At 50.9% G+C, this 17668-nt stretch overlaps 4 protein-coding genes across 4 annotated transcripts; 1 reads left to right on the forward strand and 3 right to left on the reverse strand.

Annotated features, from left to right (window-relative positions):
- Nucleotides 1-689: 689 nt before the first annotated feature.
- Nucleotides 690-2539, reverse strand: GGI43DRAFT_422379 (OSTA/TMEM184 family protein; the record flags this gene model as incomplete). Its single annotated transcript, XM_083208102.1, has 4 exons — nucleotides 690-1610; nucleotides 1727-2153; nucleotides 2225-2372; nucleotides 2497-2539. 4 exons carry the CDS (start codon nucleotides 2537-2539, stop codon nucleotides 690-692), a joined length of 1539 nt encoding a protein of 512 aa, XP_083061136.1.
- Nucleotides 2540-3229: 690 nt separating this feature from the next.
- GGI43DRAFT_403069 (uncharacterized protein) lies at nucleotides 3230-4248 on the reverse strand. The gene has a single exon (XM_083205751.1). The coding sequence runs from the start codon at nucleotides 4089-4091 to the stop codon at nucleotides 3678-3680; it is 414 nt and encodes a 137-aa protein (XP_083061137.1). The 5' UTR covers nucleotides 4092-4248; the 3' UTR covers nucleotides 3230-3677.
- Nucleotides 4249-6678: 2430 nt separating this feature from the next.
- GGI43DRAFT_403072 (transcription factor/nuclear export subunit protein 2-domain-containing protein) lies at nucleotides 6679-15089 on the reverse strand. The gene is made up of 3 exons (XM_083205752.1): nucleotides 9761-15089; nucleotides 9605-9696; nucleotides 6679-9530 (listed from the first exon to the last, which is right to left on the reverse strand). The coding sequence occupies exons 1-3, from the start codon at nucleotides 14588-14590 to the stop codon at nucleotides 7028-7030; spliced, it is 7425 nt and encodes a 2474-aa protein (XP_083061138.1). The 5' UTR covers nucleotides 14591-15089; the 3' UTR covers nucleotides 6679-7027.
- Nucleotides 15090-15222: 133 nt separating this feature from the next.
- On the forward strand, nucleotides 15223-17265 carry GGI43DRAFT_357079 (homoserine O-acetyltransferase). Its single transcript, XM_083202329.1, has 3 exons — nucleotides 15223-15524; nucleotides 15714-16104; nucleotides 16170-17265. Exons 1-3 carry the CDS (start codon nucleotides 15479-15481, stop codon nucleotides 17212-17214), a joined length of 1482 nt encoding a protein of 493 aa, XP_083061139.1. The 5' UTR covers nucleotides 15223-15478; the 3' UTR covers nucleotides 17215-17265.
- The last annotated feature ends 403 nt before the right edge of the window (nucleotides 17266-17668 follow it).

Genomic DNA, 17668 nt, shown 5'->3' on the forward strand with positions numbered 1-17668 from the left:
TACAACCTATGAGCCACCAACTCCGTCAAATCAATACTATTCACCAGACTCTCACCAATCAAAGTATGCCATTTTGCCATACCTGACTATCTTCTCCATAAAAGTCTATAAATAGCAGCATTTTCCTAGTCATGTCGTAATTGCAGGACAGCGCCACAAACGAAACTAGATAGCGCCACTCCCTGTAACTGTACATTCCGATCGCTACGTATCCGAAACAGACAGCAAACAAGTTTCAAATCCAAGTCAAATTTCTATTTCATCATTGGCAAATATTCGCCTTGTGTGAACGATACATTCTTTCTTTCACTTCCTCTTCCCCTCTCTGTGTCATTCTTTCCCCCATCTATATACACTGTCCCGCCTCGCTTATACAGGGGCCGAACAAAAAAAAAAATAGAAGCAATTTAAATCCATAAACAAAAAGCCATGATACCTCGCCTCTCCCGTTGTTGGCGGAGGCTACAAAGAGCATAATTGAAATCATGTCGAAAATCAGATGCGCGAAAATAAATAAAAAAAAAGACCTTCAGCCGCCGATTGCGCCCTCCCTACCGTTGGTATCGTAATTAAGACAGCCGTCATGATTTGCAATAAATAGTGATCGAGATTCCATCTTCCTTTTTCATTTTTATCGCGTTTTTAGTTGGAAAGAGATGTCAGTCAATATATTTTCCCCTCCCCCTTGTTTAATGTTGTTGTCTCCAGTCTCCTTGGTAGGGCTCAGGTGGTCGCTGAGGGCGTTGCGGGGGTGACTGATCATTGTATGCGTTTTGGTATGGCGAATGTGTGCGCGATGCGCCGCCGTAGGGAGGTGGATCGTATTCGTATGGCTGTTGATGCAGATGCTGCTGGCCGTATGCGGACGGCGGTGATGCGCCCATCATACCAGTCTCAGGGTTAGGTTGCGCGTCGTAGATTAGACCGACTCTCTCCTCGCCAGTTGGAGACATGACTCCGCCACTAACGCCGTGATATGCCGTTGTTGTGGGGTCGTCAAAAGCATGGTTATATGAACCCTGGCCAGGCTTGGGTTCGTGGAGATTGCTCATGCTCAGGTTGTTTTCGTCGTTGGGAGCGCCGAGCTTGTAGCTGATATCTTCCTTGCGCCTCTTGACACCGCACATGAGCCAGCGCATACCTCGCGTAAAGGCCTTGACGAGATCCCACAGGTTGAGGGCATCCCACAAAGCACGCATACCTAAGAAACCACCGTTGGGAGGTAGAGCAGGCTTCTCCAGGCCAACAGTGTCCTTTGATGCGTCGGGAGTTGGGTAAAAAGTTGCGCCGACACCGCGACGGTACACCTGGTATGGGAAGGCCCAGATGTGCAAGATGGAGAAGATGGCCATTTCGACGCAGAGTAGCAGGGCTGGGATACCGACTTTGAGATCCGGGTAGGCGAGAACCTTGTTCGGGTGGACAATCTTGAGCGTCGATGTGCCGACGGAAATGGCCAAAGACTGCCAAAAGGACAGGAAGATGACCAACTTGATGGCCAAGACCTTGATGAAAAGCTTGTGCTCGGAGAGGGGTTTGGATAGCTGGATGTAAAACTGAATGAGGCAGTACATGGCAATGGTGACGGAAATCGCATTAATGCCCAGAGTCTATATGTTGGCACAAGATGGTTACGTTAGCTATAGTCCTTGGGGGTGTTATTGCGCGGCTTATTGCCCCTCTTTGTGCATGAATGACAATAAAGAAATGTGATTGGTGTGCTTACCCAGATGTGAGCAAAAACGGGAGAGTTTGAGCTCTCGCAGTAGCGGCCAAAGTGCTGCGTCAAGACAGCGGTGATGGTCATGGCGACTCGGATAAAGCAGTACTGGTATACACCAATCCAGATAATGTTGAACCAGGTAAGGCCGCTCTTGGGGGTGCGCCACGGGCCTCGTTGTCCACCGCAGCACTTGGCAAACCAGTTGATAGGCAAGACCCAAGGCGCGACGGGGCGTAGATTTCTAAAGAATTCTTTTTGCGTGTGCAGGTCGGGCGCACAGTAGTGACATAGCAGGCCGAAAAAGGACGCGATGGCAAAGGCCTCGTAGCAATCGGATATGACAGAAAAGTAGGTGGCTTGGCGGTACCATTGGATCTGCATGTAGGAAGAAATGGCATAGACGGGGACCATGAAGAGAATACGGATGATGCTGCCGAGGATTGTTAGCTTGATTCCTGCTGATACAAAGGCCGCAAAGGCTCCATCTGCATCGCTTCTTACTGGCGCTGTTCCTTGGGTTGAGTGTAGTGCGTGGCGTGCATGAAGACGAGGTACAAGCTGAGCACAACGGCAATGAGAGTGCAGCCAGCGGCGATGACACGCGAGAGGTCATGGAAATCAAGTGGGCCGATGATCTTGACCTCGGATACTGCTGAGGCGTTAGCTTCGTGGTCACATCGAGCCCGTCGTCGCTCTCTGCGGCGGAGATTGTCTCCTGTTGGCAGAGGCAAGCCGCCGGGGAGACGAGACGGGTATGGCGAGAGAAAACGTACTGCCCATGTCCTCGAGCGTCGAATTACACGTCAGATTCAGCATGGTGGCGGTTGTGTCATCAAGTGTTGTCTATCGTGTGTTTTGTTGGTGAAGCCCACCGGGGGCAATAGCCGACGAGATAGCCAGCAGAGGCGCGCGCGCAATTAGGATCGATCTTTTCGTGTGCCGCTCACTCTTAGCTCCCGTGCGGTCGAAGCTCCCTAGAGCTTTAAGAGTTGAAGTCTCGTATCGGTAAATTGGTGGTGGTGAAAGAAGCGCAATTTCGAAATCGTCGTTTGTCAGCTAAATTCCCTCCCTCCTTTGAGCTTCTCGATGCGGCGTCTTAGTCGTAGCTTGGCGGAAACACCGGGGCCGTTTTGAAAGTTCCAGCCCGTGGTCGGTCGAGAATCCTACGGGTCCACGGGGGGTAACGTCTGTTCGTCTTTTTTTTGGAATGCCAGACAAAGGGCGGAATGAGGCGTCGTGTCGCAACGCTCTGGCAGGGCTGAATCAAAGCTTCCGGCAGGTGGATGGAAGCAAAGAACGATGAGGTGGAACGAGCGGATAGCGAAAGGAGGAGAAGGAAGAAGAGGAGAATGGAAGAAAAGAAAAAGGAATGTTTCGCTGTGGATAAAGCAAGAATGAAGAGCGATCGACTGGACTAGAGAAATAAGAAATCAGACAAGAGTATGCATGACAGGGATCCGGGAACAAGAGACGTCTGGGAAAGAAAAAAAGGCGACAGAGGACAGAGGGAGAGAATAAATCCGGACAGGGGGGGTGCAGAAAGTATGAATCGGGCTTGTACCGGTACGAGTGCCTGGCAGGGCGCTAAAACGGGGAGTCGGCACTTGCGCGGAATGGGCTGTCTGGATAGGTAGCCGCTCAAGCCTGTGCTGTGGGTGGGTGGTAGTTGGTAGGTGGCGCGCTGCAGCAGGTGAATCATTTCTACAGCGGTTCGTGGGCGGTGCTGGTGGCTGCGTTTGCCAGCGGGAGACGGGCGCCACAGCAGTTGTTTTGGTTTGGTTTGGTTTTGGGCTTGGGGTACGAGGCACAGGCACAGACAGACACAGGTACAGGTACAGGTACGGCTTCAAGGCACAGGTCCCTCCAGACACAGGCACAGGTCCCCCCGGGTTATTGTGCGTAGGGGCTCCTCATGCATTGACTGCAGACGACGACCCAAACATGACATGCACCGTCAGCCAAGCTCCATCTCGACCTTCGTATTTCTGCAGCACCCGACCATTCTATCGAGTTTGCGCCTCCAGCCACAGCCAGACGAGCCCGCCACTAAAAAGCTCACAGCATGCCCAAAGCAGAAACCCAGCTCAGTTGGAGCCCCTCCCGCGCGAAAAACAGTCACAGGTCGCTGCTGCTGCTGCGTGTGCTCGCCGCTAGCGCTGCGGATATGGTGTGGCAGGGGGAGGCTGAGTCGCTGTGGTTGGAGGTCATTGGAGCCCGTCGCGCGTTTTCGATGTTTCAAGAGGCCCATCCGCGCATCCCATGCCATGCAGTGGCTGGCCGGCGATTTTCTTGCAGCGACAAAGAGGGTTAAAACATGGCAGGCGGCGGCTGCAGTACCAGTACAAGTTAGCAGTATCAGCATCATCATGCATGGATGGGACTGGATTTGGATCGTTTGGCTCGTTTGCTCATTAATCGTAGCGCCTATCTGGGCATCTCACGGAGCCCTACTGCTGCTGTTCGGGTACCTACCAGAGCCCGCCGATCCACAGAGGCGGCCTCCCGCTGCTTTTCTTTTTCCATGTTATTTCATCTTGCTATGGACCTGAATCTTTGTAATGCTCAATCTCAATAATTTTTTTTAAGCTACCTAGTACAGCTAGTATAGCTCCCTACCTAGGTATCCTCTATTGTCTTCTTTCCGCTGCGATTCCCCCTAAATACGAGTCCAGCAGAGCCCGGAGATCGGGACCGCGGAGCAACTAACATGCTTTGTTACGCAACAGCCTGTTTTGCCAAGACGACTAGGTAGACGGAGTTTTGTACATGTACTTGCCAATTTGAATCTCGTTTGGCCTTTTTAGCATGTGCTTGTGCTTTCGCTTACATGCCTAGGTACAGTACAGCATATAAATAGATAGTAGCTATATTGACTGCGTGAGTGAGTAAATCGAAGCAAGATGCAAGCAAAAAGACATCTAATCACAAGCATCATTCAAGTTAGTGCCATCTAAATACAAAATGCAGTCAGTGCACGCGCGGCTTCGCTCACTAAAAAGCCTTGCAGATCTTCACTTGTCACCCCAAAGCGACGCACATCATTCAATCCGTCCTCATCAAAATCCCGCCAAGCCCTGCCTCAGCCCCCCCTATAGAAATGAAAAGAGACGCCGCAAGGCACCCACTTCGCCCACCTTACGGCGCATTCCCGCCAACGCTGCTCCCTTTTTCAGGGGCTCCTATAAGGATGCGCGTTCTCCCGCAGCACGTCACGTCACTGTGGACTCGGCTTTTGCCCCTCGATGCAAGCTCTAAGCTGCAGGATTCTGCACATCCCACTCTCCGGCGCAGATTCCGTTGTGCTGCAAATCCCATGTACCTGTATCTGTAGTATAATCGTAGAAACAACACCCGCAAGCATTCAACAATGCTGGACATGATCAATAGACACTGGGCACAATCCCCCCCAGTGCCAAGCCCGCAGAGATATTACAAAACGTCTCCAAAATTGCCAATTACAGCCTCTCCGCACGCCTAATCCCCGGCCCCGAACTCCGTATTTGTAACTATCACAAATCCGCAGCCCATCTTCATGCTCTTTTTTATCTTCTACTACCTATTTTGCCTATCTCGTGCAACTGCTAGAGCTCAGCACCCTATAAACATCCACAGCAAATTACTATATTCTCCCTAGGCAAGGCATACACAAACACATACACATATACACGCAATCCTCCATCTCATCTCGTCTCATCTCGACTAAGCCCAGCCCAGCCCAGCCCAATCCTCACCGCTCCCCCACAGATCATCAATCAGCCCGCCACGCTGCAAAAATCTGACTTATAATACCAGGTAAATATAAATTGAATAGTAATATAGAGCAATAAATAGCAACACTGCCCGCAAAAACTTAGGTACTTTTTCGTCTTCCTGTCAACCCAGCGCCTTGGGGTCTCCGCCACAATCCGGAAAAATCCCACACTTACACCGGCCCCTCTTCCCTACCTGGGTAGTAGACATAGTTGAAAAGATTTCCAGTTCAAGATACATTTCTCTAAAAAGTCTTAAGTTTGCCCGCCTGACAGCACGGCATTTTCCACTTCTCACATCATCCCCATTCTTGTCAAACCTATTTCTGCCCATCTCAAGTAAAAAACAGTCGATACGTCGATAGATTAGATGAAAACCCCCATGCACTGTGCGATACATCGAGCACCGCCTCTACAGTCCCCCATATACGGAGTACAAAATGTCAGATCAACACCGCATAGTCCCGCAACACATCAGATCAGCCTCATCGTTGAAACTTACAAGCACAGCCATGAACATGCATCCCAGAAAGAAATCGTCACTTGCCGTATCGGGCAACACACACGAAACCCCTCCCATTTCTTGCAAGTGAGACAATGACACTGCAGGATTACAGCCACATTCATTTCTTGTTCTACGGTGAAATCCTTTTTATTTTCCCCTACGTAACAGTAACAGCAAACAAATATCCAACCCCGAAATCCTAAACAAGTCCGTCATCAAAATTCATGACCTAAGCCACTGCATTACGCAACCCGGCCTACCATAGCCCGTACGCCAAGAAACGGCCCAGTATTCGCTCAATTCCTTATTTCCTTCAATCATTTACAGAGTTCATAATAATACATGAAATTAGCTGCGCGTAAATCCCTCTTCCCCTCTGTCTTCGTCCCACCAATTTGCTGAAAAATAATCGTACGGCTCTCATCCCATATCTCGTCTCTCTTCCCTTCCCTTATTGATTTCTTTTACATATCGTACAGAATCGATGGCGTCATAAATTCTTTCATAAACCGGAAATCGCACTACGATTGAGCAAATATTTCGCATGAGGTCGTTATATAATCCCCTTCACCACCGCCCTTCCCCGTCTAACATCCCGTAATTCATAAATTGGACCATGAAATGTAATGTGATATAGCATTTTCTTGCTTGATTTTGATAAAAACGAATTCTTTAATACATTGATGAATTCGAAGAATGTCTCTCTGGTAGGTATCCAGATAAAACACAAAAGGCAAAGAGGTAAATATGTGGGTAGGCAAGGAGGTAAAATAGATATGTCAAGTTGCATTATTTTTTCGTCTGAATCGATCCCTCGTAGTCGTAGAGACCGCCGCAAAGGCAAAACATGAATAAGTAGAGAAAAAAAAAAAGAAGACAAATAATAGTGTACAGAACAATATCAAGTTCCGCGCCTGACAAAAAATGTAAAAATGTACTGTAGCGCGGTATGATAGTAGGAGACTCCGATTAACCAAAAAGCAGACAAGTTGGCTAGAGCCGTCGTACCAATGCTTGACAAAAATCGACCCCTTTCTCTTTTTTATCGGGCTATCGCCGCGGTCTCTTCTCGCGGTCGCTTAACAAGGCCCCGTCGGCTTCGTCGCCTCTCCTCTTGCGTCCTCGCTCATCCCTATGCTCCCTCCGCTGCTCCTCCGTACGCTGTGTTCCGTCTCTCTGGTTTCCTCGGTTGGCTCTATTGCCGCTTCTATCATCCCCGCCTCTGTTTCCTGCCCCACCATCGTTCCTATGCCGTGACTCTCGGCCACTGCTCGGCGTTGCGGCTGTCGCATCCCGAGAGCTACCGTCTCGGGTCGACCTGCGATTGTCTCTATCCTCGCGAGTTCCACCCTCAACGCCGCCGGCTGATCGCCTCTCTCGGTGCTCGCTGTGTTCTTTGCCTTCGCCTCTCTCTCGTTCACGGCTGCTACGACGAGACGGCCGCTTGGAGCGATCGTTTCGGCTATCCCGATCTCGTCGACCCCGTTCATGTTCGCCACGTCCCGATGCATCTTCTCCGTTCAACGTGCCACTTCGAGCAGACGAGTCATGCCATTGTGCTTCCGGCGTAGGAGGAGCCATATCCCCCCCGGCCAAAACTTGAACGTCTGAATGGCCAAGCATTTGTCGCGGAGGGTTGGAGCGAGGGCCAGTGGGCCGTCCTTCGTTCGGCATGGAAGCCTGGGCTTGCTGGAGCATATTGTTAATGCCTGCCAGCTGTCTTCGTCCACCACCCGACCTGGACGGTCTGTCGCCCCCAGATGCAGGACCCGTGGGCACGTTAGGCTCCATGGGAAGAGAGCTCGTGGACATCCTAGGTCCCGACCTCTCGGGGTTTCCAGATGAAGACGTTGAATGGCGGCTATGGCTGTGTCCATGTTGTCCATGTTGACCATGGCCGTACGGAGGAGGCCCTGGAGGCGGAGGAGGTGGAGGGGGAGCATTGGGTAAGGACGCGCCCATTTGAGCAAGTCGATCGGGATGCACCCCAGATGCAGTAGCCGTATTGCTACCTTGAGAAGAGGGTGGATTCTCCTGTGCACCGCCGCTACCACTGCCGCCACCAAAGTTTCTCATTCTATCAGCCTGTGGCCCGGCAGGAGTGCCAGAGGGAGCCGATGGCCCATTGTTATTGTGCTCATAGCCACCACGTCGATTGCGTCCAGATGCAGGACCGGAAGGAGGATGTCGTTCCTGTGAAGGTGCCCTGGGCGCGTCGGGGGCTCCATATCGATTGTCAGGTCGGTTTGACATCACTGGCGCTCCGCCTTGTTGATTATTTCTGGAAGCACCTCGTCCTCGTCCCCGCGGTCCCAGCGGGATATCCGGGGTATTAGTAGGCACCGGGTTCAGTCGTCCGTAGTTTTGATCTTGATAAGGTTGTGGTCGATGATCAGGTTCCTGTCCGAGCGCTGATCTGTGGAACCCTGAAGATGACGCATCTCGCATCTTGTCCATGTGGGCTCGATCTCCATCGCGATCCATCCCCTTATTGCCACGGTAATTTTCACCGCCAGCTGGTGAGCGACCACGAGCATTTCTTCCAGCTTGCCGATTATCTTGCTGAAAGTTGTGCCCGTGTCTGTCTTCGTACGGTCCAGACGGAGGACCATGTTCGTGTCCGTATCGTCCGCTTCGTCGAGGTGACTGAATTCGAGGGCCTCTCTCGCGTCCATCGCGCCCGTGCGTACCGTCGTCGCGGTCATCAATCAATGCAGCTCGCTCAGGGTTAATCGACTCTGCTGACTCTTGTGGCCCTGGTCTTCGAGAGCGCGGGCCCCGGTCTTGCTCTGGACCTCGTCGAGTTCGATCCACTTCATCTTGAGCAAACAATGCCGCCCTCTGAGGATTCATGGCTGGCTCAGACGCCTCAGCCGGCCCAGAAGGAGCCGTAGGTGGCTGAGAAGGCATGTCATTTAGTCGATCTTGTGATCTATTAGCCCAAGAGTCTCTTGATCCCCACTCGCGCTCCTGCTGTCTCGGGCGAGGCGGTAGGTCCGTTGGGCCAGCATCCCGAGGCATCGTTTCGTTTCCGCGCCGGTCTAGGTATTCGCGAGAACGGTCCGGCCGATCTGATTCGAGATTTCGAGATTCCCGAGGATCCCTCGCGTCACGATGTTCTTTGCCCTCTCTGGCATCCCGGCCATCCCAATTCTCTCGCGGCTCCCGCCCGTCGCGCTGCCTATGGTTTTCTCTAGAGTCTCTCATATCCCGACGATCATGCCCGCGATTCTGAGCATATCGGTCTTGGGTGAAATGACTCGGTATAGGAACATCTGGCCGTGTAGGGAGATTGTGTGCCGGCCTATCAGGTAGCGCGTGGGAGCGAGGATCATTTCTAGGCCCAAAGGAGCCCGCACCACCTTGACCAGCCATTGGAGTGGACGATCGGGGAAGCCCAGATGCGTCTTCCCGAGTCATTGAAACGTCTCTCTTGGAGCCAGAAGGTTTGGCAGGTAGAGAGTCCTTCTGCATAGCGGAACCCGAATGGGACTTCCCGTCCTGGACTTCTCCATCTTCTCTTTCTGCCGTAGCCTGCCTATGTCCTGGTGATCTGTAGTTTTGGGCGTAAAGTCAGGGCTGGATTCCATAAGACATTCTGGATAAGACATAAAACAATTTACGTACCTCGCGGATTGTGACTGAAAGTCCGTAGCCGTAGCACGAAGGTTCGATGCTGCTGATGCCGATTTATCAACCTCCGATTGAGAGCCGCCGCCCTATTGTTTGGAGCATTAGTGGATCTGCACAAATGGTAGTATTCTTATGCCGAGCAACACTTACCGCATTGGGCCTGAAAGCTTGAACCATGACCCATCTCGACTTTCTCTTTTGCAACTCGGACATGGCACCTTGAGCGGCAACTGATAAATCCACTCTGTGGCCTTCCTCGCTATCGGCTGACGTCTTGGGCGCAGCTTCTTGTTTCGTAATCTTTTGAAGCTGCGTCGTAAACTGGGTAGCCATAAAATCGATGGCAGGGAAGTAATCCAAGACAGCTTTGAGAACAGTAATGGCATTTCTGATGTGCATCCACTCCGTCCCGGCCAAACAACTTTTCAGTGCTGTATTCAAGTTCTTATGCCAACGGAACAAGAGATCTTTGAACTGAGCATGCTCCATCAAAGTATCCGGTTCCCCGTCCTCCTTGAGACTGACAGCGAATCCAAGATATGGCCGATCGCCAGGCCCCTTACCTTCCTTATCATACGCGCCTAAACGAGGCTGATCTTTGTTGTGCCTACCTTTCTCAGTTGTCTCATTCTTGTGCCATCTGGATAGATCTCGGAGTATTAGGTTGATAAATCTCCCGAGATATTCAGCTTCTCTGACAGAGCTGGTGAAGATTAGTGATCGTAACCGGTTGGCGTTGAAGAGTCTGTCATAAAGCGACATGAGCTTAAAGTTTGGCGCTCTCAATTCGTGGAGTGCAATGATAAATTTGTACGTATACTCAGTGTCTGCTGGGGACAAAAGAGCTCTGGGGAGGAAGCACTGCTCCAGCAAGATATCGGAGAGGCTGTCGGCCTTGATTTTGGGGTCAGGGCATATAGACTGGAACTGCTCGGCCAGGCATTCCATCCACTTGGTTCTTCGTTGGCGGTGTTCCTTAAGCTCCATTGAGAGGCTGAGCTGCTGTTTCAAGAGTTCCTGTCTCTTTTCGTTCTTTCGCTCTTGACCTCTGCGGGACATGTCCGAACGATCTCTGAGAATAGCTTGGCCTTCGCTCTCAAGTCGATCTTTCTCTTCCTTATACATGTCTTCAGGACAAAAGAGATCGCCAAGCTGCAGAGCCCAAAAGACAGAATAGAGTTCCGGGTTCATCTTTTGCCAGACTTCTGGTCGTACGGCCTCTTTCACAACTTCAACTATAGGCTGCAGAGGGGCAAGTGTCAATGACACATCATCGAGTTTCTGTTTGTACTTTGCATCAGTCGTAGAACGTGGGCCTGGAGAAGCGTCATCATTTCCCACCTGTTCATCATTGGTAGAAGCTGCCAGACCTGATTTGTCTTTAGGCTCCTCGCTCATAGAAACATCTCCCTCCTTGTCGGTAGCTTCCTGCTGCGTAGACTGTGGGTTCTCCTTTGTATTTTCCGCTTCCCTCTGGCCCCAAGGATAAAGTCGGTGTGAGAGGCTAGCTCTTCCAATTAAAAAGGCAATGCTTGTATCCAATCCATATGAACTAATCAATTCATTAATTGAGGGTACCAGAGCATCAAACGCCAAAGGTTCGAGATTGCTCCGAATAAAATCAAGATACTGTATGAGAATCTGGTGAGAATCATCTATGAGGGCTGACAAGTATTTGATATGGGCTTCATCTTCGGGAACTTGATATATGGCTGACTGGCGATACTGTGCGAGATTAAGGAGTACACGGGCGGCGAGCTTTGATTCGGTAAGGGCGATTATAAGTCTCTTGGAGCTCTTAATACTGTCAAAACGCTTATCCTGGCCTCGAATCAATGTATGGCGACGTAGTCGTTCTCCACCAGCCATGGATAGAACCTGGGAATCGGTAAAGTCCACTGAGTCGACAATGCCGCCCATGGAAGTAATGAATTCCTTCAAAATGATCAAATCGGTCGAATTACCTCGTTGAAGCTGATCATTGACGTATTGAAGAACAGGAATGGGATTGATGGCCGAGTAGCGCTTGAAAATCTTACCCGAGAATCTGGACAGGGCTTGGAGCCATTTGCTGGTTGTAAGTGCATGATCGGCCTGTGTGCGGCTTCGAGATTTGCCAAGAGAGTTCATCAGAGACCAGACGAGGACGTCGTAGGAAAGGTCGGTAAAATATTTAGCACATTCGACAAAGCCCTCAATCAGGTTGGGGTAAGACTCAAGTTGTTCGAAAGCAACTCGAAAGACGACTCCAGGGGAAGAATAACTTGTTTTGGCCAGTTGCTTAGCCATCTCGCTTATGTTTGTAAGCGACACACGCTTCATGGTTCCTCGTGTCTCTGCAGTAGCACGAGCAAACGCTGAACGCATGGCGGGCAAGCGGGATATCTGACCCTCAAACCATTCTGCGTATATGGAGTATCGTGTAGTCAGTGGATATCTGCGAAGCATGTCCCAAACAGCGTTGACAACGGATACATTGGCTTTTGTATGGCTGAGCGCCGGCACAAGAAGCCTGCGAAGAAGGTCATGCCATCGAGCATAGTTCGACTCAGAAGTATCCTCACTCAAGCTTTTGTTTCCAATGCTTGCCAATTTGGAGAGAAGAGTTTCGTCTTTGCCAATGTTAACCCCAGAAATGTTGAGAAAGGTGTTGCACAAAGTGAAGATGTCGTCCACAGTTTGACAGACCGGAATGTTATCGGCCCATTCATCCCAGTAGAATCGGTAATTTTGGCTCTCGTTAGTATCCCATTTATCCGGATATGGCCATCGCCAGATCTTCTTAACTGGCAGTCGGGTAAGTCGAACACTCCCCTTTGCAACGCCGCTTTGGTCTGCGGAGAATATTTCTTTGGTTGGGCAGTCGACTTCGGCTCCGTTGAAGGGTTTTGGGCGGCTGTCGTTGAAGACCTTTTCCAAACTGACATGCAATACGCGGTGAATTCGAGAAAGGACTTCTGGGAATAGCTCTGGAATCCACGGAAACTTTCCAAGAATGAACAGCGACTCTGGAATGGCGCCGATTGTCAAAAGTTGAACAAGTAGCCTCACTTTTTGTTCCAATGGTTCCGGAAGGTTCTTGGAGTCTTCAGTAGCTTCTGCACTACCAGATGTCTTCTGCTCAGGTTCCACTTTCTTCAGCGGCTCTCGCCTGAGAGGGTTGGTTGGCGTGGGATTATCATCGTCGCCCTGAGGAAGGACACCTGCCATGAGTAGAGCATTCATCGGGCCACCTCGCGACGCCTTCTCTTCCTGCTCTATTACTTTGGTTTGCTCTTCGCGGACACGCTCCATGTTTTCGTCGGCGGGTGATAGATGAGGATAGATGTCGGTGAGTGAGATGAAGCCTACTTTGATAAGAAGCGCGGCCAAATAGAGCAAATTAGCAGGGAGCACATCAAGTTTATCCCGAAGGTCGCTGTTGTAGAAGAGCAATTTGAATCCCAAGAGCTGCGCAGCAACCTTATTGCCTGGAGGTGGGAGAGTCTTTGTCTCTTCTATCCATTGGCGCTCAATTTCGGTAGTCGATTCGCTGCTGTTGCCATTGGTGAGCTTTGGTCGGGAAGCCAAGTTTGATGGCTCCCTGCCACCCAGTTCGAAAAATGCTGCCAAGTGGACTTCGCGCGCTCGGGCCCAGAAAGCAGTATCTCGAGCCAGTCTCTGTTGGGCATTGAGTTCCTCGTCTTCCTCAGTAGTATTCCAGTGAAGATAATCCGGTTGAGCCCAGGTTGGTAGGCCACCCGTATAGATCGAGGGGTTAAGTGTGAGATGCGAGCGAGGCCACCAAGAGCTGATGCGCAGAAATTTGACGAAGAATTTGAATTGTTTGATAAGAACAGCAGCAGCAACATCAAGCGTGACGTCAAGTACTCGCCCAACGTCCAGATCAAAGGTTCCAATCAAAGCCTTTACTCTCTCAAACGTCTGTTCTGCGAGTTCTGGAGCGGGTGATGGTATACTGCTAGTAGTAAAGAGCTCAGTGACAAGCTTCGAGTAGCCCTCTGTCTCTTCGCGTAGTAGGTTATAATTTGCCTGCCGGTAGAGTAGATTTGTCGCCTGCCTTACACCGAGCCTGGCAAATGTATCCCGGATAAGTCCAAGCTGCTGAAGCAAAGGCGCATCAAGCACTTGTCGCATAAGGGCAGGTGACACTTCGGTGGCAATAAGAAAGTCGCGAAGAGACGGGCGATACAAATCAGGCTCATTATCCATGACAATGGCCAGCGAGTCAAGAAGCAGCGTGTGGGGGGCGACATAGGAATCCTTATTTACCTCTGTCGCTTCATCTCCCAAGATCTCCTTGACACATTTTCCGGCGTCAGTTGCATCTAGCTTGCCCTCGACAACAGCGTGGATGAACTCTTGGAACAGACTGGACAGTTCTGTGATGTCGACGTCTTCTCGTGACTGCACACCGTGTTGTACGATTTCCTCTCGCCCGCGCTCTGCCCATGATCGGACCTTTTCCTCTGTGAGATTATCATAGCGATAATTGGATCCGGGTGGCGTGCCGTTTTCCGATACAGATTCGGCAGGGTTATTAATCGACGGAACCGGAGTAGGAGGAGGTTTCGTAAAGGTAGGTGGTGGCGGTGGTTGCTTAGATACAGGAGGGGAATTAGATGCCTTTGGAGCTGCTGGAGACTGTTGTGGCGTCTGCTGAGAGGAGGATGTGCTGGGCCTTCGCGCAGCTTGAGACTGGTTCTGTGGATTCTGCTGATTCTGTTGGTTTTGCTGATTCTGCTGGTGCTGTTGATAGTTGTGAGCACCACGTATGTTGTGGCCACGCGACGAGTCTCGTCGACCGGCATTTCGATGTCCACCTCGCCCTCTGCCGCGGCCTTGACCTTGGCCTTGGTTCATGTGGTTCATGCTGTCGTCTCGTTCGTGATGGGCGATTTCCGAGTCGCCTGGGTTGTGTGGTGATGGTCTGCCTCCTTCGCCTGGTGGTCGTTCGAATCGCTTTCGCTTCGGGGGCATGACGCTCGAAGATGCAGCGAGGAATCGGCGCGTGTTATACCATCAGCGGCAGATCTCTTAGACCATCTGGAGACAGATCTAGTGAGCTTTGGGGATGGAAGGGATAGAGTGACGGCGCGGCAAGATGTGCGTGATCGAAAACAATCGTCTCTGCGTTGTAGCTAATCCGGTGGTGAAATGCTCGTGGAAAAATAGTTATAGCTTTTAGCAAACTAAGGAAATATAGCGAAAAAAGATGCCTAGGCAGCTGCCAGAATGGCTGGACAGCAATTCGGCCTGGTAAAATGGCGTTGGACCGAGTTTCTGCGAGTGTGAATGATGCCTTGACCAGCCTGCGTCCCAGGGCAGGATTTTGGAGTTGAACAGCGGCTGCGATATCGAAATCAGGTTTGAAGAGGCTCGCGTGAAGTCGTGAAGCTGCGCTCCAAGCACCCGTGCACGGACCATTCGCAGCCTTGCGACCAGAAGACACCAACGTAGGTACAAAGCCTGAGTGACTGGCATTGCTACAGTAGCAGCTTCGCGCTGAGCGGCGTCACGTGGCAAATCATTAGCATGCTGACTTACTAAGCCAAAACAGTAAATTGATGCGATGCGATTCGCCCCGAGTGGCTTACCCCGGGCCAAAGGCCATATCAGGAATTGCGCCATGCATGCTATTTGAATTTCTCAACCTCCACAAATACACTTGGCACAAAACTTATATCTTTCATTCATTTCTAATCTTTTTTTTTTAACCCTCTCTCATTTTTCACGGCGTTCTACACGCGGCTCGATTGTTCATCAGCATATTGGGCTTTGAAGTGGTGCTGGTTGTCTCATAGTACTAGTTAATCTCTTCTCCGTTCTCGGAGGTCGAGTCATTGGTAACTACTTGCAGTCGGCAAGATGAGTGAGAAAAAAGGTATCAATGGGGATGCCAAAATGAAATACGGTCAGTATAATATGCCCTTTTCCTTTTTATTCAAATTTATATCCCTATTTCCATTGCCATTCTTTTTCATGTCATCACCCCCTGTGAGCGTCAGCCGAGTGGCTCAATGCGCCGGCAGCTGCCGCAGACTGGCTTGATATATCCATCTACGTGAGATTTTGAAAAGAATAGTGGCTGAATACCTGCAAGAAAGAACACAGTCGCAACCTGAGAACCCCTTTGCGGCTCTCATTCCCGACCAGCAAATAGCCATTGTGCCGGAATTCACTCTTGAGTCTGGTGTCACGCTATATAATGTTCCTGTGGCCTATACTACCCGGGGCAAGCTGTCGCCCTCTGGTGACAACGCCATGGTAATTTGCCATGCCCTAACCGGCAGCGCTGATGTGAGCGACTGGTGGGGTCCCCTGCTTGGGGGTCCGGGTAGGGCTTTCGATACATCGAGATTCTTCATCATTTGCATGAACAGCTTGGGCAGCCCGTACGGCACAGCAAGTCCGGTGACGGCCAAGGATGGCGATGCCAAAAATGGCTACTATGGACCCGAGTTTCCTCTCACAACTATCCGAGATGACGTGAAGTAAGACGCCCCTTTATGGTTCCCTCCCGCTGGCACTGAAGATAGGCTAACCAGAGGCCAACCAGTCTACACAAACTTATCTTGGATGACCTGGGGGTGAAGCAAGTGGCTGCTGTAATCGGTGGTTCTCTCGGAGGCATGTTTGTTCTGGAGTGGGCGTACTTTGGCAAAGATTATGTTCGCTGTGTGGTGCCGATTGCCACGTCCAGCCGGCATAGCGCATGGGGCATTAGCTGGGGCGAAGCTCAACGCCAGAGCATCTATGCCGACCCAAAGTATGATGATGGATACTATCCGTTTGATGATCCCCCCGTGACTGGCCTTGGTGCGGCTCGCATGTCTGCACTGCTCACTTACCGCAGTCGCAACTCGTTCGAATCACGGTTTGGCCGGAACATTCCCGACCCTTCCAAGGTTCAGTCAATCCGAGAGCGGCCCAGTCCCAGCACGCCGTCGGAGGCGCACTTTCACATCCACAATGATGGCCACAATGTGAAGCGGGCGTCAGCCTCGCGCAAAAATAGCCAGGCTGGCTCTGGAACCAGTAGTCCGGGATCACGATCGGCAGAAAACGCTGACCCGCAGTTCCATGGCCCGGGGAGCGACCGCGACCAAGAAGAAAGCTTGACTGGAGGAGAAAAATTGCCTACATCGACATACTTTTCCGCACAGTCCTATCTGCGCTACCAGGGAAAGAAATTCGTTGGGCGTTTTGACAGCAACTGCTACATCGCTATGACGCGAAAGCTTGATACTCATGATGTATCTAGGGACCGCGCATCATCGATCGCCGAGGCCCTTGCGCTAATTGAGCAACCCCTGCTTGTACTTGGCATTGAAAGCGACGGACTATTCACCTTTGCCGAGCAGGAGGAGATTGGTCAGTATGTCAAGAATGCGCGGTTGGAGCGTATCGACAGCCCCGAGGGTCACGACGCCTTCCTCCTGCAATTTGAGCAGGTTAACCGTTACGTGCTGGGCTTCTTGAAAGAGATTCTGCCCGATATCATGTCGGTCGAGGGTGGCGCCCAGGAAGAAGTTGGCGTGGGGCAGCTGACCAAGTCGAGCACATTTGGTGAAGCTGAGGTGGATGACATTACTGCGTGGTAGCCTTGGATGATAGGCAGTGTACATAGAGAACTATTTTGGATTAATCTATAGCACTGGGTGTATACTACTGCCTCTCTCTGTCCCGTGCTTTGTACACAGTACTAGTATAGATGTTGGCTCACACGAGGAGATGGACAAAAAAAATCTTTGGTTAGAAATAGTAGTATTCTATATTCATTCAGACATAAAGCCACAACCTGCATACAATACATAACTTGGACACATGTGGAAATGTTTGGCTGTCGAGTTTCAGCGCGTTGGTAGGATTCGGAAACAAACCAGGGGGAAAGGTGAGCTATTGAATATCTGTCGGATAGATACAGTAAGGTTCTCATTAAGCTGCTCTGTACGGAGTAAGGTAGGTATTTGTACTAATACTACTCTGGTAGTACCGAGCTGCCGTTTAGACGGCTAAGCTCCCAAAGAGCAATACGAAGCTGGCCAACTCGGTAGC

Source organism: Trichoderma evansii, assembly GCF_050947405.1.
Source record: "Trichoderma evansii strain SZMC 28006 chromosome Unknown GGI43scaffold_8, whole genome shotgun sequence".
Taxonomy (NCBI): Eukaryota; Fungi; Ascomycota; class Sordariomycetes; order Hypocreales; family Hypocreaceae; genus Trichoderma; species Trichoderma evansii.

Excerpts from the sequence above, each read along its gene's own strand:
- GGI43DRAFT_403069 (XM_083205751.1), bottom strand. The coding sequence starts at position 4,091 with ATGATGATGCTGATACTGCTAACTTGTACTGGTACTGCAGCCGCCGCC.
- GGI43DRAFT_403072 (XM_083205752.1), bottom strand. The coding sequence starts at position 14,590 with ATGCCCCCGAAGCGAAAGCGATTCGAACGACCACCAGGCGAAGGAGGC. Across the intron at positions 9,697-9,760 it reads AAGCTTTCAGGCCCAATGCG|GGCGGCGGCTCTCAATCGGA; the intron begins GTAAGTGTTGCT and ends TCCAAACAATAG. Across the intron at positions 9,531-9,604 it reads TTTCAGTCACAATCCGCGAG|ATCACCAGGACATAGGCAGG; the intron begins GTACGTAAATTG and ends CCAAAACTACAG.
- GGI43DRAFT_357079 (XM_083202329.1), top strand. The coding sequence starts at position 15,479 with ATGAGTGAGAAAAAAGGTATCAATGGGGATGCCAAAATGAAATACG. Across the intron at positions 15,525-15,713 it reads GGATGCCAAAATGAAATACG|AAAGAACACAGTCGCAACCT; the intron begins GTCAGTATAATA and ends AATACCTGCAAG. Across the intron at positions 16,105-16,169 it reads ACTATCCGAGATGACGTGAA|TCTACACAAACTTATCTTGG; the intron begins GTAAGACGCCCC and ends GAGGCCAACCAG.